Raw genomic sequence first — 25,471 nt, 5'->3', positions numbered from 1 at the left:
CACTCTTCCAAGTCTGGCAAAAGGCACTGAAGGGTGGCAAAAGACAGTGCCTCAAAAGGCACCCTAAATCCAGTCCTCTCCCTCAACTCTAAAAGCCAAGTGCAGATAGCTATTTCTGTACTACCTGAATGTGCAAAGTGTGTCACAAGACCATATTGTCTGTAAGACTGACTTGGTGATGGCACTGATAACTTAATGAGAATTAACAGCAGCTCGCTCCCAGCTCAACAGTCTGCACAAGGAGACTCAATGCCTTTTGGTTCAAGTAATTCCAGGACAACCAGGCACTGCCAAGTGCTCTCTGCTAGACAGGTGTTGACAGTGGCTGCAAGTTCAGCAGACGTGACTCCTACCTGCACAGAGCTGCTTCTACCACCCATGACATAATTTTCCTAAGACTCTTCCTGCACCAACTCAGTGCCATAATTACACTGTGTGTAATGGATAAGTTAGACTTGTCTGCAGCCTATCAAAATAGCATTCATTTTGCCACATGCCCTCTGGCTAAAATGCCTTAAGAATCACTGTGCCAGGGATATTGCTGTCCTTCGCTTTCGTCCACTACCTGGGGCAATAAAATATCCGAAAAACAAGGTCAAATCACTGCCAGAATGCCTAAAGGCTAACTCTTCCTTGCTAGAGGAACTCGCCTAAGACAGCCCAGGCAGGCCAATAAAGAAGAGAAAAAGGACTTGCTGTGCTAATGATGTAGAAAGAAACATTCTTTGGCACTGACTGTGGGGGGATACTGGGTATGCTCCACATGTCAGACCCTGGACATGCTCTGACACAAGCCACTGGGAGTTTCCACTCTTCACTCAGGACAGCTTCAGAGCCTTCCTCCTTTTCCTTGAGAACAGTGCCCATGCCAGTCCTCTCAAGTCTCCCACCTAAGAAGCTCTTGAACCAGCTCTTACATGAGGTAATGTGTCTGCACAGGTACCAGTACTCATCACTGTTAGACTGATACCATCCTGGGCATTCAAAAAAACCCCAACCCAAACAAACCAACCCCCTCAGTCTGGCTATGCTGTACAGCCCTCCTGGGACTCACAATTTCTCTGCAGATGCAGCTTTTTCAAATGGAAGGAGTAAGTCCTAAAGCACAATTTCAGAGGGAGAGGTATAGGCCCTTCCTCAAGGATCATTCCAAGAATCTTCCCAAAGAATGTGATCCTTTTTATAAATTATTTAATTGAATTAGAGCTGTGGTAGTCCAGTTATAAGATGCTACTGAGTTTCAAGTTGAGGAAGAGAAAGGACAGGGATACTGTAGTCCATGACATGGAGCTTATGGCAACCTTGGTACAGCGTCACACTAAGGGCTGACACAGCAGAAGTCTGTAAAACCATGAATCACACTGAGATGGTAAATGGGAAAAAATATTCACTATTTCTCATAATATAGAAGCACTATGTCATAGCTGGCTACCTGGGAAAAAGGCTGAGCTTTCTCTGGGCACTGATCTGCCTCTGATCACATCGAACCAGCGCTCAAGTCCTGCAGCTGCACAGAGAGGTTTGCCTTGCTTATGTATAAAAGAATTAACTGACAGTTTCTGAAACAGTTACAGACAAACCACATTACATTTATGTTTTAAACATGTGCAATAAAAGGCTTATTCTTCTTAGATTTTATTAAGAGTTTTATTCTAAAGATTAAACCGGAAACATGTTGGTGTAACAAGTGAAAGAACACCCACAAAGCCACTCTAAATGCTTCCCTTAACTTTGTGTAATAATTTTTTTCACAGTATCACACATGGGTGCATAAAATAAATCATCCACACACAGGTTTACAGTAACAGATTTCCTGTAGTTACTCTGTTGGGCGATTTATTCAACAACAAAAAATTTACATTGAATTGTCACTTATTTGATGACTCCTTGAAAAGAGCTCTGGACAGACAACATGCAAATGAAAGAGAAATTATCTTTACCCAAAATCTACTTAAAGCTTCTCCTATATTATTTGCCTCAAACAAGTATTTAATAATCTAAAAAGTGAGCAAATTAAAGGCAATGCCTTATGTCATCTCCCATGTTTATCCACAGAAAACTTCTGCTTGGGCAGAGAAAGTCTAAGTGGTCAAGAAGTGTAAAGTTACACCAAAACCACCTCAGTAGAACAGTTTGTACCTTGTATTACGTATTTTTGAAGAGCAAGGTAATAGGCCATGCAGGCAGATCACTTATAATGCAGGAGACATATGTCCAAAATAAGCAAATTAACATCACATATACCACTAAAAGAGAAAGAAAAGAAATCTGTCCGTGACAATGATTAACTTCTTTCTGTTTACATTACAGAAGAGACAACATGAGGTTTGGCGACCCATTGTGAAAGGCATGAAACACATATAGTGGGAACAGTTCCTGTTCAATGATCTTACAGTTCAGTTAGAGCCCAGACATTTGTTGATGTAAACAAATAGAGGCAGTTAAGAAAAATGACAAATACACTATGATTTAGATAAGCTACATGCACTAGTTATGAGGGTTAAAATGACTAACAACAGCCATGATCCCCCAGTCTCTACCATTTGGATTGGGTTTAAAGCAGTCACTCAAGAAGAAAATGTTCCAGATCTGTGAAAAAATCCAACTGGAGAAGTTGAAGGATTAAAACATAAAAATAACTCGGTCCTCATTGCTCCATTTACTCTGTTTCCACACTTCTAAGACTCAAAAGCAGTTAATGTCCTTAATGCAAAGGAGCATATAATGAGCATTCTTCATGTAATAAAATAACTATACTATAGGTACAGAAAAACAGATAATTAATTGGCAAATAACGGTCCTAAACTAGATTCAGCAAAGTCAAGCAAGAGTGAGGTCCCTGTTTAATGATTTACATGGACCAAAGCAGTAAAAGTCCCTAGAGGAATAATCAATTTTTTTGCTTTTTTACTGCTCTCAAAAATTTTTTAAAGGTTTGAGGGTTATGCTTTTCTTTCAAAAAGCGTAAAACTCGTTTTTCTATTGCACTTACTTTCATGTTCAACCAACCTTCTACAAATGTATTCACACAGTTGAGTATCAATGTGCAGAGCAATGCCTCTATCTGGAAATTCATCATGCATTCTCCTGTGGAGGTGTCTACTTGCTGCCCAGACCTCCATAGCAAGAGAACACCGAACTTGTCATTTTATTAGATGGGGTTTTTTAGGTTAATCCACACGAGCAGTGTGCCTGGGGACTGAGGTAACTGACTCATGAAGACAAAACTCTGCACCAACACAGCCAGCTCCAGCTGCCTCCTGCCACCTTTATTTTCTTAAGTGGTCTCAGCTTAATGTTTTCAGCCATATTCACCTTTTTATGACCAGTAACAGCTGCCAAGAGATAAATCTGAAATAAAAACAACTCAGTAATTCAGAACTTTTTGGTTTATAAAATATATGGTTCTACAACAGGAAAGGTGTGTTAGCTGCTGTTTCTCAAGTCCCAGATTCTGGGTAAAAAAGAGTGGACTTCTCCTACAGCAAAGCCATAAAAGTGATGTCCTCATCCCTCTGTAAATGAACCTTTCCCTTCCTTTCTCCACTCACTACTGAAGAAGTGCTGCTATCAGTTGAGGTTTCCTTGTTACGTTTCTTTTTTCAGCCTAATGGAACCTGCTGTCACATCTATAGCAGTTTTCAGTGGCAACATATGAGCATTGATAACCTAATGTAAACCATTTCTTGTCAGCTGAATTATTAATGCTGGAATTCTCTGTTCTAGAGAATCAATACAAAATGTTTTCGGTGCCCACAACGATGTGTCCACAGAAACTGCACTTCCAGGACAAACTCAGGACTTTAATATTTTCCCTTCACTATCAAAGACAATTAGTCACCAGATGACCTTGAATTGTGTGAACATTTTTCATAGTATTTTCAGCATATGCCACATACAACGATTAAATGAATAATAATAATAATAATAAAATCACCCTCAAAATACAAAGTTTGGAATTTTTTAAAGAACAGAAATCAAACTGAGATAGACAGCTAAAGCAAGTTTGGACTCCTGAAGTTCTCCAAATGACAATAAAATACCTATTCAATACCAATTCAATACATTTTAAAAGCTTCATTGCTTCCTGTTGAATATTTTTATTGGGTTAATGAGTCAGTGGGGTGGATTTTTGTTTACAGAAGCTAAAGACCTGCCATGCTGTATCTAAAAATCTTCATTCACAAAAAAAAAAAAAAAAAAAAAAAAAAAAAAAAAAAAAAAAAAAAAAAAAAAAAAAAAAAAAAAGTGCAAATGAACAGTCAGAAATTCAAGGACATTTAATTTTCAACTTTTTCATCTAAAAGAAAAACCCTGTCTTGAATAGACTCCTTTGAAATCTCTTTGAAATAATGACTTATCATAATTTTTTTTGTCTACTTGAAAGGTTTGATTTGTAGCAAGCAGGGAGAATGCTGTCTTCTTTTTATATAATTACAGACTTCATATAAAGTTCTACATTATCTTTCAAAATGAAAGGAAGCACTTTCAGCTAGCATAAAACCATGCAACTCAGTTAAAAAATATTAAAATCAATAAAATTATTTCAATTCGCATTAGTAGAGTAACTTTTTTTTCCCTTTTGAATCTCCATTTCAGCGTTAGGGAACAGTCTTATGCTGGGCTATCTTATTACATAACTACTAATTCAAATACAAAGTAGAATCCACTCTGTCCTGGGGTGGAGTCCCAAAATAGTGTATGACAAACAAAAACCAGGCTGCCCATTTTCCTACTCCACCTGCATATCTTTACACTACTCTTACTCCACTACTGATATTTGTGTGGGCTGGTTCTGGGAACTCGCCTAATTAATTTTTCTTTTCTCTAGGAAAAAAAAACCAAAAAAACCCAAACTAACCAACCAAAAAAAAACCCCAAAAAAATCACCCCCCCCAAAAAAAAAAAAAAACAAACCCGCCAAGAAAACCAACACACACACACACAAAAAACCCTGCTGAAAAAAATTACTCAGTAGAATGAAAGTGAAAAATTAGTAATGAAAAATTGTTAGTCAACGTGAACGCAATGCCACCATACGGATTGCAAGTCTTCAGCAGTGACTATTAAATAGAACAGCCTTGGTCCACTCACAAGTACTCCAGGAGGACAGAGATGTGTCTGATAATAGGGAGCGTTTTACAGAGAGACACATGCACACAAAAAAGCCTAAATTACCATTTCAGTCCACACCCACTAATCCACTCCATCAGACTGCACACGCTGGAGTAAATGAAGCCTCATCTTCAAAAGCAATTTGCAGAATTACTTGCTGATGTCGAAAAACTACTTCAAAAGAGTTTAAGTGTTATGGAATTTTACTGGGTTTTTTAAACAAGCCACTGTTTAAGCTCAAGAGGAAGGGGGGGAATGTTTGCTTTTTAAACAAAGCTTGTAATATTTCATTACTAAACTATCTAGAGTGTTTATTTGAAAAGCATCATGATTATAAATAATGGCATTTTTCAGTTTTTAACTTCCCTATTCAAGTTTTTCGGTTGGAAACGACTGAGTTTAGCGCCTTTGTGGAGTATGCACCCAAAAATACACAAACTGATGACATTTTAACAGAATTAAAAGTGAACGTTCTACCTGAAGCAAAATACTTGTGCTGCTATTTGGCTTTAATTGACAATATTAACAATAACAGAAGCAAGACTGAGCTAGTGAAGTCCATGGAGACAAAACATCATTTACACTAAAGGACATCATGCCAGCCCCAGCTGACACAGCAGTTCTGGGCAGGGCAGGAACAAGTTGCTGGGGTCTCCCTCAGCTCATTTTAAGGCTTGAATAAGAGACTGGGGTGCTCACCTGTGTGTGACAGCCAACTCTTTGATGCACAGGCTTCTTATCTGAAATTAACTGGAAGATATAAAGGTACTTCTTTAAGAAACCTTAATATGTACCAGTGCAGACCACACCAGGGATACCTAAAGGGACATAAAACCTAAGGTCAGAGACCGTAATTTTTACAACCCATATCAATTTTCTCTTCAAAGAGAAGGTTATTCTGGTAGGAGTGTGTAATGAAACTGCAAACAGATGGTTACAGCAATAGAGTACTGTTCAAAGGTGCAATTTTTTCACACTTTGGGAGGTAAAATAAACAAAGGAGAATGCATTAATTTATTCAACTGTTAATACAATACTGGGCCAAGCCACTTTGTTCATTTTATGTACATCAACTGCCAGAACAATTACAACTAAGATACCTGATGTGTAAGTAAACTTTCTCCTATAATCCTCTGGAAGTTTACTTTTCAGGTCACAGTTTGTTTTCTTGTGTGTACTTTTCAACAATGGAGTTGTTGCAGTTTACCTTGGCATTCAGCTATCATTAAGATCGCTTTCATTTGAATGAAATTTAAAAAAACAGGAGAATTAAGCATCTATAAGTACAGTAAATTAAATCAAATCTCCTTTCTCACCTTGTTTTTCTGTTTTTAATACACATACTTATGAGGAACAATTGCATGTACAGATCAAACAAGCCTTATTCCAAGGCAAATCCACAGCAGTGCACTGAAATCTATACGACAAAGAATAAGGACATTGAGAAACACAAGATGCACGAAGGTCAAATTTAAGACTTTTCTCACATCATTTTACTGCTAAATCAGCATATAATTTAAGGTTGTAAATTGAAATCCGGATGGGGATTTCCTAGTATGAAGTTAAATCCAATTCTGTACAAAGGAACCAACTGCTAACAGGTAAAGTCTTCAGACTCCTCTGTCACTGGATACAAATGATAAAATTTAAAGTGAATATTCAACTGTTCTTATACATAAATTCCTGTTATGTTATTAAATTTTGCTTCATGTATTTTGCCATGTTCACTAAACTGTGTTTTCCCTTTGAAGTTTGTAACACACTTTCTTATGTTTCAGGGATAAAAGGAACATACACCTTCCATATTTACAAAATTACTTACACTATTTTTTCCAGAACACTATAGGAATACATAAAACTTGAAACTTACTACTGGATGTAGGTAAGAAATACATTCCTTATAACAAAATAAGTTTTAACAGAGATAATATCATTTGGAAAGGATGTGACGGCAAAATACTTTATTGTAAATAAGTGCTGTGCTTTCAAATAGATGTATTGCACATCTCACACTTGTACCCACAGTTGCTGAACACCTTGCCAACAAAGGCCTTTTCTCTAATCTTTTACCAATATTTTTCTGTTATTGTTTAAGAAAAAATCTCACATAATTTGCAGTAACTGTAACAGGAGGCTGAGTGAGAAACATAGGTTCAGGAGGCAGATCTGCTGCCTCCAGCTCAGAGAATAAAAGCCAAGAAAATACCTCAACCAAAGGCTGCTGAGGTGTTCTGTGCTTCAGTACTTTTCCTGTAGTTTTCCTTATTTGTATAAATGGTTGCACATTGTTGCAGTTGGAAACAAACAAACAAACAAGCATGGCCTCTGTAGTTCAGTAATAAATTAACTTGGGGAACACAGACATGGGTTCACAGCCCTACTCCAAATTTATAATATTTCATTAATATCTTCAAAATATGAGATTTATGAAAGCACTTTTTAGCATTCAATAACCTTCATCTTTAAGACCTTCACTAGAAAGATGGAAGAATTGATTTTAGACTTTACTCTGGACCACTGCAATTTCAGCCAAATGCCAGAACCCCCCAGTTGCATCTAAACATCTTTATTGAATAATGTAATTTCTGTGGTGGGACCTTACCTGCAGTATTTTTCTTGAATTACAGAATTATTTCTGCTCTACCACCTGAGGAAGTGTTAGTGAAATTGAGACTGATTCCTGAAAATTCCTTTGGAAAATGGCACTTAAATTTCTAAGTTACAAAAGACAACATTTTTCAAACTTCTAAATTTTACTGAGACACACATAACTGTGTGAATGTGTTTTTTTAATTTTTCTTTTTAGAGAGACCAGAAGAATTAAGAACATTTCCAGAAAACTTGTTTCCTTCTTCTCTTGTCCACTGGCAGCTGCTGCTTTTGACGAGTTACCAAGATAAAGGGCCTGACTGAAATTTCAGACTAGTGATATTTAATGACAGGCAGGGGCAATAATTCTGCACTCATCATAGCATACCTATATCAATCATGTCTGTCTGTAGTAGCTGTTTCAAAACAGAGTGAAATTCAATATAAAGTACCCATTGCAAGTTCGAGACCCCACAGTTGATGAGAATTCTCACTGAACATTCTTGAGCTCCTTCCTGCACTCATCCTGTGCATGCATCAGTCCAAAAAACCTTTCAACCCTTAGGAAGAGAATTGTCCAAATGCTACACACAGGACAAACACTGCTTTGGTCCACATCACATTCCCACGACTCATGGCTAGTTACTGGTACAGCACAGCCTCATGTGGGATCTCTGACTCAGAGAGAGATTCACGCCCCTGACGTTGCTGGGATTTAGGGCTTTCACCTCATCTCTGCAGGCACAGCAGGGAGAGAAGCAAACACAAGTATAGTAGGTAGAAGGAGTAAATGAATCTTAAAATCATCAGTCCCAAGGCAACCACTACGCCTACAACCATAATTTTTTCTTCTTTGCTACCCTAGGTCATGACCCTCATCCAAGAGAGGAAGGAAAGAAACTGTCCTTTCATCATTAGTTTTGCTATGTCATTCAGGAAAACAACACTGACAACATCATAAAACCACAGTTTAAGTTGCCACTGGTACTTCAGCCAAAAGCTAATCACCACCATCAATTGTCTAATATTTCTCATTACCTCTTTAGTCATTCTAACAATCCACTGCAACTTATATGGGATCTGATTAAAATCTTTTCTGGCTGACAAAGAGCCAGCGGGAAAATAAAACTATCCCGCTTCTACCACAATACTGGGCCACTCCACATTCAAACAGATATTAAATCTGCATTCAAAAACTATGCAGCTGATGAATACTGCTCTAATTTAAAAAAAAATCCCAACTACTGACTGTGTCACCTGAAGCACAATGCTGATAAGGAAAAACCTTGTCCATAGACTGTTGTATCATTAAAATTTGATTTAAAAAAAACCCCAAACAACACAGAAAACAATCCGTCATGCACAACTGCCAAATTACTTGGTTTTCCTAATGCACCTGATAAGAAATATCACAGATCACGTGAGTATGATTTTAAAATAGTTAACAAATTTATTCATTTATATATATAACTCCCAAAGGACAAAATACTTCTGATGCAGCATTCAAATCAATGCAGCAAATACAGCTCAATGAACTACACACCCTGCCTCACACACCAGGCTGTTACCTGCCAACAAAGATCCAGCATTAATAAGCTTGACTAAGGTTGGTAGGCAGCACTTGGGACATCCTGAGACTCAAAAAAGTTGGGAACAAAGCCAGGTGCAGCTCTGGTGTGCCTCCATGGTGAAGTAAGAGCAGGGGAGGACACGTCCTATATACCAAATATCCCACAGGAACTCAAGGCTACCACTTTCCCCAAGTATGTTCACAGACAGGGTCCCAGGATTTTGAGCATATCTTCTCAGCCATACTGAATCCTGTGAGTATGTTAAAACTATTCCTTGGCTGCTTCTGTTGGCTCCTTCAGTAGAATACCAAGACACTTTAAGCTCTGCGACTTCATTCTGAGCATGCAACAGCAGGAACCCAGCATATACGGAAGAGCCAAAATCTTAGACAAAGAATGAAGGTCCCAAGTTCACCCCACAGTGGGTCAGCAGGGCTGGTCTGAGAATGAAGATTCAACATTCACAACTACTACAGGCAATTACACACCTTCCCTTGCAGGAGCAAGACACACTTTTCTCACTAAAATGTATATATAACATATAACATATAACATAACATATAACATATAACATATAGTGCAGAAAGTTGTTTCTTCTCCCTTTCATCCTCTCCCCAAGGCACAACTATTGGGTGTGGTTTATCATCCCACTTAGTGCAGGACAGGAAGGCCTGACACTGCTCTATCCTATGGGCTGTAGAAGACTGTACAGAGAGGAGGGAAAACACAATGCCAACTGGCATTCATCTAGTTTTTTTCAAAATACTTCAAAAGCAAATACCCTGACAATTTTTCCTTTTAGTGAAATAGTTCCCCTGACTTTTTTCAGCCCCTAGGTGTGATAAAAAATCTCTGTTCTTCCACCATCCAATGTAATTCTTACACTAGAATCTTGATGTTTATATTATTACTTTAACAAATGAATCTTTCTCTGTGGAGTGTCCCATATTGCTCTAGGGAGGCTCATATGTTCCCATGAGTCCTGTCAGATTTCTGTCAAGAGGTCTGAACTCCTAGACAGATCAAAGAGAAAATAATGAGATAAAAAGAAACAGAGTTTTCCAGACTGAAGGTCAACCACCTCTCCTTGATAAGAAATAAGGGTGGGTTACAGAAACAATCACAAGACATTAGTGCTTCAGATTTGGTGGAGCTATCCTTAAAATACTATAGCAGTAATTTCTGTACTAATGATTAGTGATTGGTTTCACTGAATAGGAAGCCAATACTAAGAAGGATTTGGGCTGGAAGAGCCCATCAAGATCAGTAATTTCCGGACCCTCTTCCAAGGGCTGGGACTCCTTCCACCAGGTCAGGTTGCTCAAACCACCATCCAGTATGGCCTCGAAAAATTCCAGGGATGGGGCATCCACCCACAACTTCCCTGGACAACCTGTGCCAGTGCCTCACCAGTCTCACAGCCAAGAGTTTCCTTCTAATAGCTAACCTAAATCTATCTTCTTAGCTAATCTAAATCTATCTTCTTTCCATTAAAGGTCATTCTCCCTTGTCCTAACACTACATGAAATAATCTCATACTGTTTTTTAATTTATCTGAACAGTACTAATCAGATGAGTTACAGATAAAATTTTAGGCTGTACAAACTGCAGTGCTGTGGAAATGTCAATCTGAAGAGCAACACAGCTTTGCAAATTAAGGCAGAAATTGCCTGTGCCCTGTATTTTGAAGTGTCAGAAATGTTACAACGCTGAAAGCAGAGTGCTAAGTGCAGACACACAGATGAAATTCTAAGGCAGATTTGCAAAAAGTTTGATTTTTGAAAGCAAATTTTTTTCTTCTAATCCTGCTGCTTCAAAAGCTCAACAAGTTTAAGTGGCATAATGATAACAAAGGTAGGTCTTGAAGCCAAAATGAAACTAAACAAAGTCAACACTGATAGTTTATTTCAGCTGTTCTGGATATATACAAAAGCTAGCATCACGGCCTTACTATTTTTTTAGTTACTCTATGTTATAGTCAACACACGAATTTACTGTTTTCCCCAATTTTTATCCCATCTTGACTTCCAGCTCAGTGTGTCACAATATATAATTTCTGGTTAAGAACCACTGAGCTGCTGCTACTCCAATCAGCTTACCTACTAAATTTAAAAAAAAAAAAGAAAGAAAAAAAAAAAAAAAAAAAAGAAATAAAGTTACTCAAACTGCTTTTGAATTTGCTCAAACTAGGACTGAATAGAAACAATGTAAGGGACCTGGCCTCATCAATGAGAAAAACTGAAATATCATTTTATCCAGCAAGGCTGGAATTTCACAAAGTTACCAAAATTCATGCCAAGGAACTTAGTATCAGCCCAGACCCACTTATTGTCTAGAATCTTTTTATGCAGCAAACCAAAATGCTGCATCTGTTTTAAGTTCACAAATAACCATTACAGCTAATTAAAACATCATCTAAAATGACAAATATCATTGAAAATAATTCTTAAAACAATAACATCAAGTGACCAATTTCTATGTAGTTGATGGGATAGTCAATACTCTTACTCCCTATTTAAATGATCTCGTACATCATGAAAAACTTAGAGATTTCACTCAAATAATGTCATGCTTTTTGATGAAACAAACCATTTCTAAGCCTCATCATCTGCAGAAAATCCAGTAATTGCAGTCATCACATATTAGGCTTTTGGGAGCCTACATTTCACAGAATCAGATCTAGAGTCCGGATCCTGCATAGGTGTAGCTGTTTTACTCCAGAAAGAACTTGTGAATTAAAATTATACAACACTGAATATTTTTGAAATCTGAAGATGGATATTGTGCTTTATCAGCTTACTGAGGAATTCTTTTACTCTATAAAAAGAATTATTTGTATTTCCTTACTAAATGTGCACCTTGATCACATGCAGCATGAGATCAGAAAAAACATCTGGTTTAAAAAAATGAGGCTCGTAGTTTCAGTGAAAACACTGTTTTCAATGCACACCTTTTTGCTTCACTTTTTTTTTGCATGAGCTCAACAACACAACACTAAAAAACACGCTGTGTTCTGACTGGGAGGAATGTGAGGGAATTGACAGTGGGGAGAGGAGAGGAAAATGAGAGGGCAGGTTCCAGAAGAAACATGCAATTACTAGATGATACACAAATGCACTTTGCACACACTGAACACACAGAACAAGTATTATGCACTGCAACACAAAGGAAAACAACTTTTTCAGAAATAGATAAGAATTTGAAGCACTAGTTAATTAAAAATGCCAGAAAAAGGCATCCTTAAAGACACAGAAAATGAAAAAGCACAATAATGACCACCTACATATTTTTATGCTTTGGTACTTTTCCATCTACATACTATGAAAAAAACCGCAACACTTGTGGAAAAAACCCATCTTGCAGACATATAGAGGGTCAAAAAAGCTATGAAAGAGATACTTAACACAGGTTCCTGAGCAGATGACAAGCCATTAAACTTTCACCTTTAGGCAGTTATGATGATCTGATATCTCTTTTATGATATCAGCCATTTTTTTTAATTAAATCTACAATGTGTTTAACAAGCAATTCTTCCATCAATCTTTGATGTGTTTTACTTATAAAGCAATGACAGTTTTCAGTTCAGGCTCCTTAAAGTTGCAGAGAAACCATTTTCCACTCACTTGCTTTGAAAGCCATTAAAACAACTTGATGAAGAACAGCAGCAGGGGGCTAACAGAAGCCAAGGCTTAGGAACAATCTTTAGATTTTTCTCCTAAGACTTTCTCACAGACCCTCCTCACAAAGATCCTCAGGGCTTTTCATCCTGTCCTTTCTCCCCACCCCCTCCCAAAAATCAGTTCAAAGTGACAGATGCAACTAGCTCCAGATTCTACTCTTTTCTTAACTTCACTTTTACCTCTCAATTTTGCTACTCAACTGAAATCTGATCCCCACAGAGGCAGTCCTCTTACCATCTTCCCATTGGGAAAAAATAATACACAGAAAGATTCAAGTAACCTGTGAACACTTTCTAATCTGTCATCCATTCTAATAGAGGGCACTGCTAGTGAGACAGGAACCTGTTACTTAAATACCGTATACTACTGGCATTCAGTAAATTTAATGAATTGGTGATTAATTGATTAGTGACTTATATACAGTTATTGCAGTATTTCTGAAACTTGCATAACAATGACGCTGTAACTTTTTTCAATACTGGGATATAAAGTAAAGAGCTATGCAACCCGATTGTAAATGATGTTTAAAACTGGAAATTGCCTACAACAAACGGTAAATTCTTTGGTTATAGTTTCACACAAATGCAGAGATCACAGTTTCATGGAAAACACACCTATCTAATTATTCTTACGGTAATTAAAATAGTAGAGCAGATTTTTTTTTTTGTCTCTGTTTTGCTCTGCTCACCATAATTTTATTTCTTTGATTATGGTTGACCGAAGGACAAATTTAATTGATTGCTAATTTTGTGGAACATTTGTAACTCCAAAGCTGTACCGACTCTTCAGCTTCTGTGTTCAAGTGATGTCAGTGTGGTCAAGATACTGAACACAGAATTTCTCAAACGTGAACAGCCAATTCCACAAAGCTGGGCTATGGGACACATTAATCCAAGATTCTGTTTACAATTCCTTGTTCTTTTACAAACGAGAGCTACAGTTCCAGTACACACGGCTAGGAGTAAAGAGGGACTGAAGGAGGCCAGCCTCATGTCTCGTCAACTTGAGGACAGGGGCAGCACATATGAGGGATTTGAGGTCAGGAAGGACAGATGGTGGGCATTCCCATTACAGCTAAGTCACCTCTTGTCCTTACAACATTGAGCTTTATGTTTTCCAGTTGGTGACTCACAGTTTGTGTTTCTACATTATTTTACCAAGCTTGTATTTGTAACTCAAACTGTGAGAATACATTGTGGAATAAATTTCTAGATGTCTTGTGAATAAATCTTATTGGTACTTTTTCAGAACACCAATTATGCTTTCTGCTTATCCTCTCTTTAGCTAAAGTAATACATTATTAAAATGTTAGTGTGAGATGTTTTCTAATGAGTTTTTCGTTACAGAAATTTGAAAAAAAAAATCTCATAAGAAATTCTAAGTCAGAAAACTGAGATACAGCCCTGTAAGCAAACATGCACAAAGTTTCTGTTGGCTTTCTTCTAACATAACTATATCATAAATATTGGAAAAGGATCCATCAAGAATATAAACTAAGGAAGTCCAAGAAGTAAAGAAACAATACCCTAAGGAACAGGAAGAGTTACGCATGATTTTCTATGAGCATTCAATTACTTTACAGAATTGAAGAAATGTTAATGCTGGAAGGACCTCACAAGATCACTCAGTACAAGTCCCTTAACAGTGGCAGGATCAAACATATGTTATGTGAGTGCTATGTAATACATGCCAGATACAGAATATGCTTCTAAGCATTATCCAGTCAGAGCCTCCATTGCAGGCTGTTCCATCATTCAAACCATTCCACCATTTGTGCAGTCTTATGACTAAAATAAACACTTTCAATCCTATATCTGCAATTGCACTTTAAGATTGTTATGCTGGAAGTACATGACTTAGAGTTTATCAAGAACGCTCCTGCGGAATAATAATTTAATTAAAATTAGCATTAGCATTATTCTTTCTATATTACTTTTCAAGAGGGGTAAACTTTTCTTTTCCCATATTTTCTATTTTCAGAGAAAGAACATCTCTCACCTTCAGGAGTTTAGCCTCATTTCCCTATAATGTATTCATCACCACTCAGCACATCTGTCCCAGCAAATCCCATTTCCTGTTCTATTCATGAGGCTCAGCAACCTGGAGCTTTAGTGATTGCCGCCACACTTTTCCCATGGCCTTCTCACCTCTCACCCCCCCACGCACCCCGCTCCCATTGTTTATCATCTGTTCTCCCCTGCTGCAAACTGCTGTCAGATGTTCACTTATCCCTAATCTTACTCACTGCCTTTGATATTCTTTCTAATCCAACAACCTGTCAACTGGGGCATCAGCCCATGTCCACACCAGCTGCTCTGTCACAGGCCGTAAGATTCCCTCTCTGCTCCAGGAGGTATTTAAAGGATTTTGACACAGCAACCTCAACGTGAAACAAATAATTAATGTTGTTTTGATCAGTGATCAGTGCTTTAGTGTGACATGAGCTGACCACTAAAAAAAAATGAGCTCACTTTGTTTAAACTTCAGTAAACTTTAGTGTTACTGTATTAACAAGATTTAAATCAATGTCTGAAGGACAGTGCCAAAAAGCTAAGTTCTTTAACTTTAGTTAAAAATTATGAAGAATAATTAATCTGAGTGCAAGTCAAAGGGGCAGATAACATTATATGCCTGCTGTGTAAAACATGCTCATTTATGCAGTATCAACTTTTAGAGTTTTCAAAGCATGGGAGCTGACCTTTTATGAGTTACAGCTGAAAATACAAATGTATTTTAAATATGGCAGCAGTTGAGATAAAATGATTTAAAATACACTTAGTTTCAGGAATAGAGTAGGATAGTTTCATCCTCTCTAGAACATCAAACTCTGACATTTAAAAGAACACCGCCATTTACAGAAAATGTCTAATTTCCATGATATTCAGATTTGCTACAAATACTTAAAATTTTACAGTGTTCATCTGCTTTAAAATGTATCAAATACACATAATGTCATAGCTGAGATTGTGATTCAGATGACACATTTTTTGTATGAGAAAAAGTTTCTGCTATTTAAGTAAACATGTGAATTTTGATCCAAACTGAAAAACAAATACAGCACTTAGTTGTTGGAAGAACATGAGCACTATATTATTTCTCAGATCTAACTGCAATTACTACAAAAGAGATGGTACCAAACAAGACAAAAAAAGCCTACTTTATACCCTACAGTAGTTGTATTTCACCCACAACCGTATAATAGAACTTCAGTGATGGATTTTTTAACATGGTTCATTCATTTAGAACTAAACCACTTTTATTCTTAGGGCTTGTCTATACCAGGACATCAAGAAAATGAGTCTGAAATAAGTACCTTGATGAACTTGAATTCTGCTACTTAAACTCCATTAAACCCCTGTGCGGACACAGTCATCCAGTTTAGTTTACTGCTCCCTTAGGGCACACACTGGAAAGTTAGCACGGATTAAGGTAGGGTATGAATTCAAAGTGCAATTGTACTTTGAAAATGGTTTAACGTAAACAGAACCAGACTCTTTGTTGTAGAATGAGACTTGGAGTTAATCAGGAAAGTCCTGTGCAGACAAGTCCTTGCCGATGAGGCTACTGGAGTGGTATTGCCAGAGCTGATGGTTTTCAACTTCTTCATCTGCAGACCTGGAAACACCTTCCAGGGAAGCTGCAGGCCTTGGTAGCACATTAAGCCTGCTGATAATTGATCTGCTTTTCTTAGTTGCCTCATACGGATGACTTACAAGTATTCCAATGGCCCTCAGTGAGCTGCATATCAGAACTTGAGAAGTATGGTTTAAGCTCACTACAACTTACGTACCTCCTCCTACACTCAGTCGTAACTTCACAGTTACTGTGCAGTAACCCAAGTACTCTGATGGTATTAAATGAGATTGTACTGATCGTTTATGGAAGTGCAGACACATTTCAGCTACAAAAGGTGCTCAGCAAGGCCTTATTCCTTCCATTATGTGACATTTGCTGTCACAATTGTGTTAAATCGTAGTATGACTGACCTAAACGAAGTTTTGTCACTGTCAACTACTTCTTGTGCATTTACTTCAAAGCTTACATTCACTTGTCAAAGCTTGCTGGATAAAGAAATTAAGACTAACATGACATAATTTCACTGAAACAAAAACAAGTATTAGTGTTCTTTTCACTTTTAATAGTGCTCTTATTAACTAAGGCTTCTCATTTCCCCCTTCAGTAATTCATACATGTCTTATACAAAAATAACTTGTACAAATTTTCAGAGTTGAATTCAAAGCATATGGCAGAGCCAGAAGCAGATATGCCTAGATTCCTTAGTTCCTTTTCTTAAAACTGTGTTCTAATTGCAGAGAACACCATTTCTCTCAAAGGAAATTATGTTCCCTCAGTACTTAACTCCCTAATGCTGTCTATGCAAAAACTTTCCTTTCTTTTCTTTCACTCATATGAAAGAATTATACTGCACCTCAATAGCATTCACTGTTAACATAGCAGCAGTCAGATCAAAAATCAGTCTCATCCAGGATCTACCTCTGACAGAAGGCAAGAAGCCCAAGGAAGAATATATTGTTAAAACACTCTCAGACTCCTGCAATTTGCAGCTCAGGGACTCCCTGAGCTGGAAGCAGTATGTTTCCATTTAGGATTAATACTCAACACTGACATAACAGACTTGACAAGCTGAAGAAAATGAGACAAACTTCACACGGAAAAAATGGCATCTCCTTTCACTGTACTACTGCTTTTAAAAAATGAACTGCAAATAAATGTGTTACTTAGTAACATATTTCCTACTACTGGAACCTTTTGAAGATTCAACAGAAGACTTACTTGTTTGAACAGGTAACTTAAAAATCTGTTTACTCCCTCAACAGCATAATTTTTAACTGTCAAAACAGAAAAGAATGTTTTATGTTTATAAAAAAGCAGACGGAAGTTCCAGAGAATATTTCAGGCAGCTGGGCACATTCATGTTGCTATTACCATATACAAAAATTCCTAAATGCAAAGTAAGATTGTTAATATTATTGCTACACTGCCCTGCTTTGCTTTTTCATCTTCAAAGTTTTCATGGCATTAATGATACAGGCCTCACTTCTTTCTCCATGTATACACATATTTTAATCTTGATGACATCTCCAAGACAGTTAAAATTTTAAGACACAGTGGATGGTCAAAAAAGAAAGCAGTAGCAAACTCAGATCGGAAGTTCTTTCTTCACTGATGAACTGTACCCTGCTCATGAAGCACATTTTCTACCTATTAAAAAGTTCATGAGGTGTAAAAATTTACAGCAGCCTTGAAAATTGCTTTAGAATGACTGCAAAACTCAAAGATATAATAATTTAGTTCCCTTAACAGTGAATGAAAAACATCATGCATTAAAAAGAACTTGAAGGGAGAATTTTTCATGTTTAACTTTAAAATAAATTATTCTAAGCATTAAATCAATAGAGGAAATATGATGCTAAGGCATTGACCTACTCTGAAGTGTGGAAGGAATGCGAAGTTCAGAAAAGAGCAAATAGTTCCAATTTACCACTACTGACTGCATGATTCAGTCGATATGCACGAAGTTTTGGGGTTTTATCCCACAGGCATCATTGAAACAGATGCCCATTAACCATTCCACAGACTCAAAACACAAACTCACATACAAACGCACTGGGAAAATTACTGACAGTTGGTTCTAGTCTGGTGGCAAACTTCTAAAAGTTCCTGGGCAGAATGCACATATATGTTTATACAATGCAAGGAAACAGTGGCAAGAGCTGCCCTGCCAGAACAACTTTCAAAAACAAAGGTACAGGAGTCTGGGCCACAAAGGCTTTGATATGTGAGCCCTGGACAAAAGTTTCTGTAACGGCCCAAGGTATTATTCTCCCAGCTAGATGCTTCCCCCCAGCTGATGGATGCTCTGCCTCCCCCTTTGAGGGGTGCCGTCCCTAGCACAGAGGTCACAAAAAAAGAATATGCAAAGGCAATTCACTTAGTTCTGTGTAAAGCTCAGTGATTTGGCTTAAAGGACTGATGGCAGTGGGTTTGAATTGGAACAACAGAGCAAGAGCTGGAGCAAAGCCACCTTCTGCTGATTCCCAGGGGTAAGAACCATTAGCACAGGGAAAAACCTGCACGCAGTAACTTCTTAAATTGCTACAGCAAGATCCACCATAGCTCTGTCAAAACCATGTGTAAGGATCCAAATCCAACATGCAGAACCTCTGAAACCCCTCCCTGCTCAGGTACTGATTAAGAAGACTTCATTGCATCCAAATCCCATTTGGATACTTTATGATGCTCAGTATCTAAAAGACTCTCCTTAACTGTTGCTACTCAGAGTCCACTTCCATGACATGGATTCTCAGCAGAGCTCTTGCACTTTTTGTTGTTGTTGTTGTTGTTGTTGTTGTTTTGCCTTTTTTTTTTTTTTTCTAATATATAGGCTAGTGCCTGGCTACCATACACAAAAGAGAGCTGAAGATTTACACACAAATGTGTTTCCCAGCAGTGAGCACACTCTCCTGTGATGTGGGAAGCAATATTAATTGAAGTGAGATCTTGCAGCCTGACTCTACCACATCCCAGGGAAATGCCCTAGCCCTTGGGCATTGAGTTAATCTCTCATTAGCCATCCCTCTGGTCTCTTGAATAAATTATTTATGAAAAGCAGAAAAAACTTCAATAGGAAAAAGTGAAAAGAGATTTACCATGGAGTTCCTGGTAAATAAGCCAATTCTTCAGGAGGTGATGTATGTTTAAAAAAAGCCAATTTAGATAACAAATCCATTTGCACTTTGGGGGCAAGTATACATCAAACTAGACAGATGCTATCCTCTATGTGAGAAAATTGAATTTTCTTCTCTCGGTACCAAGCAGAACCAAAATATATAGGAACATAGGTTTCCTACTGACAAAATGAAGAGAATATTTCTCAAACTAAGTGAGGTACCTTGTCCAGCTCTCAACCTCAGGCTACCTCACTTCAAACATGGTTGATTTGACTAAGAAGCCCACCTGGAGCAGAGCTGACAGCTGAAAATCCCATACAGAAGCTGAGGTCCCTTTTGAAGTTCTGTCAGACACCTATTTTGAAGAATATAATCAATTTTAATCTGTATTTTACTCCTCCATATTGGCCCTCACCAAAACCTGACTGCAGCTTGCTGAATTCCACAATTCCTTGGCTGCACTTCCATTTCTACCTTTGCACTACACTAAGACAGAACTAATCATTTGGTGTACCAGTGAGTGACTGGTACAGTGATTTGTCTAGCAAGCCAGGCTATTCTCCATAGCTTGGATGCCCAACACAAAGCTGCAGGGTGCTGTCGCTGTTATGGACACAAAAGAACGAGCAGGCAGCAGGAAAGTTCTGTTCTTTATTTTTCTGACTTCATCTTATATACACTTTGATCAGAAGGCAGAAGATTGGCTACACAGGTAGCCACCTCTTTGACTCTGTTGGTGAACATCACCATTAATCATCTTTCTCCTCCCTGAAGAGAAATACGTAAACAAAATAGGTAAGTTTTAAAAATATACACGGTTTTCTTGAAGCTGCGTGAGAATAAAGTGCAAACAATGAAAAGCAAGCTAGCTTGGGGTGACAGGGTGCCTCAATCTGCAAGGTTTGAAACCTGGAAGTCTTTCAGAAGGGTATACACCTACTTCTATGCTCTACAGGAAAAATTCAGAGCTCATTGCATTCATTTAAAATACAGATGGGCAGAAGGAGAGGATGATGAAACACTTCATATGAAAAGCTCTCATGACCCTCCATGGGAAGAACAGAATCCGCCATGGGCATAAATTGCTGTAACTTCAGGAACTGCCATGGTTTCTTACAATCCTCACTTCAGTGAAAGAGCCAGAAATCGACATTTTTCCCACGGTCTTTTGGAAGAGTGTTTCTGTATGTAACCAAATACAGTCTAAAGGATGACTCAAGCTCTTACAGCACAGGGAAACCTGGGACTTAAGTACAAACCTGGACACTGCTGCAGTTCTCTCTAAGATGACAGTAATTGCCTGGGTTCTAGTACACACAGCTCTGTTCTCGTGTTTGTCCACAGCTCCCTGGCTGAGCTTCGGTATGCCCAAGGAAAATACTCAGCTGGCCAAAACATTAATACAATCCTTGTGCTTCAACTGTAAATGTGTAAAATGCCTCTGAGAGCAGGCAGACAATGATCTGAGTCTGTGGCTCCACTCTTCATCAGGTGTGACCACAGCCTCCTTCAGATGTGTAACCTGTGTGGGTTTACAAACATATTTCCAGAACCACAGAATATTCTGAGCTGAAAGGGACCCACGAGGATCATTGATCCAGCTCTTGAGTGAATGGCCCATACAGCGACTGAGCCTGTGACCTTGATTTTATTAGCACCATGCTTGGACCAAGTGAGCTAATTTACTCAGCATTTCGTTTAGATTTCAGGCCCCAAATGGATCATCTCTTCATGTCTTACATATTTTGAGTGGTCTGTAACGCTGCTAGAACAAGAGTGGTTTACAGCTCAGTGGGGTGCAGGTTGAATGGATAAAATCAGACTAGCAGGGTACACTGAAATGTAAATCACCTATCTAGATTTATCTTTAAAATAATAAAATTTATGCTTATGCTGAAGGCCTTGCTGTATTAGATATAGTAGTAGGGTTTAAATTATCTCCACATAAGTGGCATAATTTTGATATGAAATGTCCAGAAAATAATGCTGTTACTTAAGCATTTATTAATGCCTAGAAATAATATCAAAATTCTACACTGTATGTAAAAATTCCTTTCATTTCCTATTTGTACAGAAAACCAGTAGTTGTGAAAGAAAACAAATGAATAAAAAAACCTCTCACTCTCTGTATGTCCTTGGACAGAAGATATATGTTAAACATCAATGCCTATTTTAGGAATATCTCTCTTTGAAAATAGATTTCAAATTGTCAGTCTTCAAGGCCCAAATTATCCTTCATTAATATTATATAAACACGAAAAAATGCATCAATTAATCTCCTTTGGATTACAATGAATTATAGGGGATGTGTCATAGCTTCACAAAATGTACCTATAAGACCACCCCAAGCCTTCCAATTACAGCATAATGCCACATACTGCATAATTTAAGTATCCAAACTAGTTTTAGTTTTCACAGTGCAACAAATGTCATTACTCAAGATTTCCCCATTAGATTACTCTGTTACTCAGAAAAATTTTTTTATTAGATTGGGTCAAGTTCAGCAAGCAAGTGCAGGGAATTCATGGAAGGGGGAAATTAATGTTACTGTAAAATACATCAATTAGGAACTGGGAAGAACAAAAGTTTCTTTTCTTTTTCCAGCAAGTGAATTAAAATAGTTGGACAAGGGAAGACCTACTCAGCATAAAAGTGTTAAGATCAAGGGCTAGATTTTGGAAACAACTGTCAGTTTTAGAGGAGTGGTAGAATTTTCAAAAATTCTTAAGCAGAGCAGGCATCTAACTCTTGGATTTTAGACACTTGACTGTTTAATGGGGTTTTCAGCAGACCTAAATGCTTTTGAAACGATTAGTCAAATGAGTGAAAATATTTAGTATTTCCTCTGGTTAGTAACTCAGTTTTAAAATGCAAAATGGGTTTCAATAAACATAGGGCCTGTTTCTCAGGTCAGGTACAGAGAGCTGTGCTCACATTCAGCTAATGCTCTCAGCAGGCTGGACCCAAGCCAGCCTCTGTACAGATGCCATAGAAACTACATTTTAAAGTTCATTTCAAGACAGTGCTGCAGCCAAGAGAAACAATCTCTGCCCTCACCAGGCCCCAAACACTCATCTCTAACTACCACATTACCACCTCTCCTCTGCCAGCATAATGAACTGAATCACTGATCTTGTTTAGCTTAAAATTGACTTCTTTTTCTGGCTAGATTAGGTTTGACCTGGGTCCAGCTCACTCAGTTGCTGCACAGACACTTGTGCAAGGAGAGGAAGCAGCAAGATGGGCAAGTCTATTTCACTTAGTGCCAATGCTGGTCTCTGTCAATCCACAGCACATGACCAAACATACCCTTATTTCTTCTTTAGAATACTCATCACATCTAAGGCACATCTATTCAATTAAATGTAATTTTGCAATACTGTTTCAAACATTTTAATTAAATCCCCTTTTTCATGTAAATAGAGCATGACTCAGAAATGAAAATGAAATTAAGTAGTAAGACCCATCACTTGCAAACTAAGCCAACAAAAATTCAGAATGTGAAAGAATGTTTTTCAAGTTTACTTCTGATACCTAAAAAGACATAATTCAGTGTAAAGCTCTCAGCTGTTCATTAATCAAAATGGTTTATTTATCCCAACCAATGAGAGCTTTCTCGAGGAAAATCATGTACAAAATGTATTTTTTTAAATGTTAAAAATCAGCTCATCTGCTTTTATGAAACCTATTTATTTTTTGCTATTTATTTTCTGTACTTTATCTCACTGTTGGGCTCAATACATTCCTGTTCTGCCTTTCCAACTGATGTGTTTAGGAGCAAAGCAAAGAAGGAATGAGATGTGTTTTCCACCATCCATTTCTAGGGCTGTCCAAACTCTCCTTCCCCTTTTTTCCTTCCACCTTTCATCACTCTGCCTGGGTAGAAGCTCACCCTGGACCAGCCAACAACCAGGCCCAAGGAAAGCATCCAAGGAACATGCAACGCTTTGCACTGTGAGAAGGGACTTTCCTTTCAAAGCTCGCATTCTTGCCACTGTTGGAGGTACCAGTTCTCAGTGAGCCTGTGAAAGGTGACTCATGTTGATATAAACATGGTAAAGGACAGGATTTCCTTCCCTGCTTCCCACCTGCAGGCATTGAGGCTATCCACACAATCAGAGAATAGACAGAGTGGGAAGGGACCTCTGGAGATCAGCCAGTCCAAGCCCCCTCTCACAGCAGGGTCACCTGGAGCAGGTAACACAGGAATAAGCCCCCTTGGGTTTGGAATGTCTCCAGACATGGAAACTCCATGACCTCCCTGGGCAGCCTGCTCCTCAATTGTAAAATTCTTCCTTATGTTGAACTCGTGCTTTAGTTTATGGCCACCGCTCCTCATCCTGTCACTGGGCATCACTGAAGAGAGTCTGGCATCATCCTCTTGGCACCCACCTTTGAGACATTTATGTACATTAATATACATTAATGAGATCTCCTCTCAGTCTCCTCTTCCCTAGACTGAACAGGCCAGCTCCCACTGTCTGTCCTCACCAGAGAGACGCCCCAGACCCGTAAACACTCGTGGATGAAATTGATGGCCTGCTAAGGTCTGGCCAGCAAAGGGCTCGAGACGTGAACAATCCCAAGGCAACGCCCAAATGGAGAGGTGAACCCGAGCACCAGCACGGGGTGAAAGTGCCGGCCCCAGCCCGGCGTGGGCGGCGGGCACAGGGGACACCCACGGGGACACAGGAAGCGGTGGCACCGCACGGCAGCGACCCCGCGCTCTGTCGGGCCACCGGCACTGCCCTGCTCGGGCCCCCCTCAGGGCGGGCGGGGGGGTGCCGGCTGCAGGAGGCGACACCGGCTGCAGGAGGTGACACCGGCTCCATGAGGCGACACCGGCTCCATGCGGTGACACCGGCGCTGCTCCAAAATGGCGCAGGCGGGGCTGGCGGGCCCCACACGGACGGGGCACGGCGGGCGGGCCGGCGGCGCCACTCACCTGCCGGTAAGAGAGGCGGAAGGGCCGCAGGTAGAGGGAGGAGGTGCAGGGCTGGACCGCCAGCTCCTCGATGGCCTCCATGTCTGCCGGGGGGCAGCGGCCGCGGCAGGACGAGGAGGAGGAGGAGGAGGAGGAAGGGCAGAGGCGCGCGCAGCCGCCGGCGGACGGGCCGGGAGCTGACGGGACGCGGCGGCGGCGCTCTGCGGCCTCTGCCCTCAGAGGGAGCCGGAATCACGGCTTGCTGCCTTCCACCCCCGACACCGGCACACAGCCGCCTCGTCGCCGTTATTTACGGAATCACCAAGGCTGGAAGAGAGCTTTAAGATCATTCGATTCAAGCATCCACCTAACGCTACCCCTGTAACCCTTAAAGCACTAAATCACATCGCCAGAGACAGACACCTCTGGAACTGGCGACTCCACCGTCTCCCTGGGCAGCCTGTTGAAATGTCTGACCATCAAAACAGTGAAAAAATGTTTCTAAGTATCTATTCTTAATCTCTCCTCTCTTAGTTTAAGGCCATGTTTTTTCATCTTCTCTCACTGCAGGCACGAAGAAGAGACCGGCCCCCACCCACCTCACCACAACCTCCCGTGATGGAGTAGATTCTGGAGTATTCTCCAGAAACACCTACTGCACTATTTGCGATCTCCTGTTTTCTCAGGAGCTTGGCGGATGTTCTCAGAGGGTCAGTTGTTCCCACACTTTACACCGAAGTTTATGGGGTATTGCCGGCACTGAACTGAATCCCACTCCCCTCCTCAAAAGCCTTGGTGCGATCTACATGCTCCCAAGATTATCCCATTCCTGGACTTTATCAGGCTTTGGAGGATGAGCACTTTGCTGTGAAAAGCACAGTCCCTTCTGCCTGCTTGCAT

General features: G+C 39.3%; 1 protein-coding gene across 1 annotated transcript in view; it reads right to left on the bottom strand.

The window, feature by feature from the left end:
* The window catches only part of NUDT14 (nudix hydrolase 14), a 58,480-nt gene extending 33,559 nt beyond the window's left edge, over positions 1–24,921 (bottom strand). The window contains 3 exon segments of the mRNA XM_066321648.1: positions 24,593–24,770; positions 24,772–24,866; positions 24,868–24,921. Of these exon segments, the coding sequence (XP_066177745.1) occupies positions 24,593–24,770; positions 24,772–24,866; positions 24,868–24,921 (327 nt within the window).
* Between the last annotated feature and the right edge of the window lie 550 nt (positions 24,922–25,471).

This window comes from Sylvia atricapilla, chromosome 6 (genome assembly GCF_009819655.1).
Source record: "Sylvia atricapilla isolate bSylAtr1 chromosome 6, bSylAtr1.pri, whole genome shotgun sequence".
In the NCBI taxonomy this organism is placed as follows: Eukaryota; Metazoa; Chordata; class Aves; order Passeriformes; family Sylviidae; genus Sylvia; species Sylvia atricapilla.
This window is presented reverse-complemented; position numbering and strand designations above follow the sequence as displayed.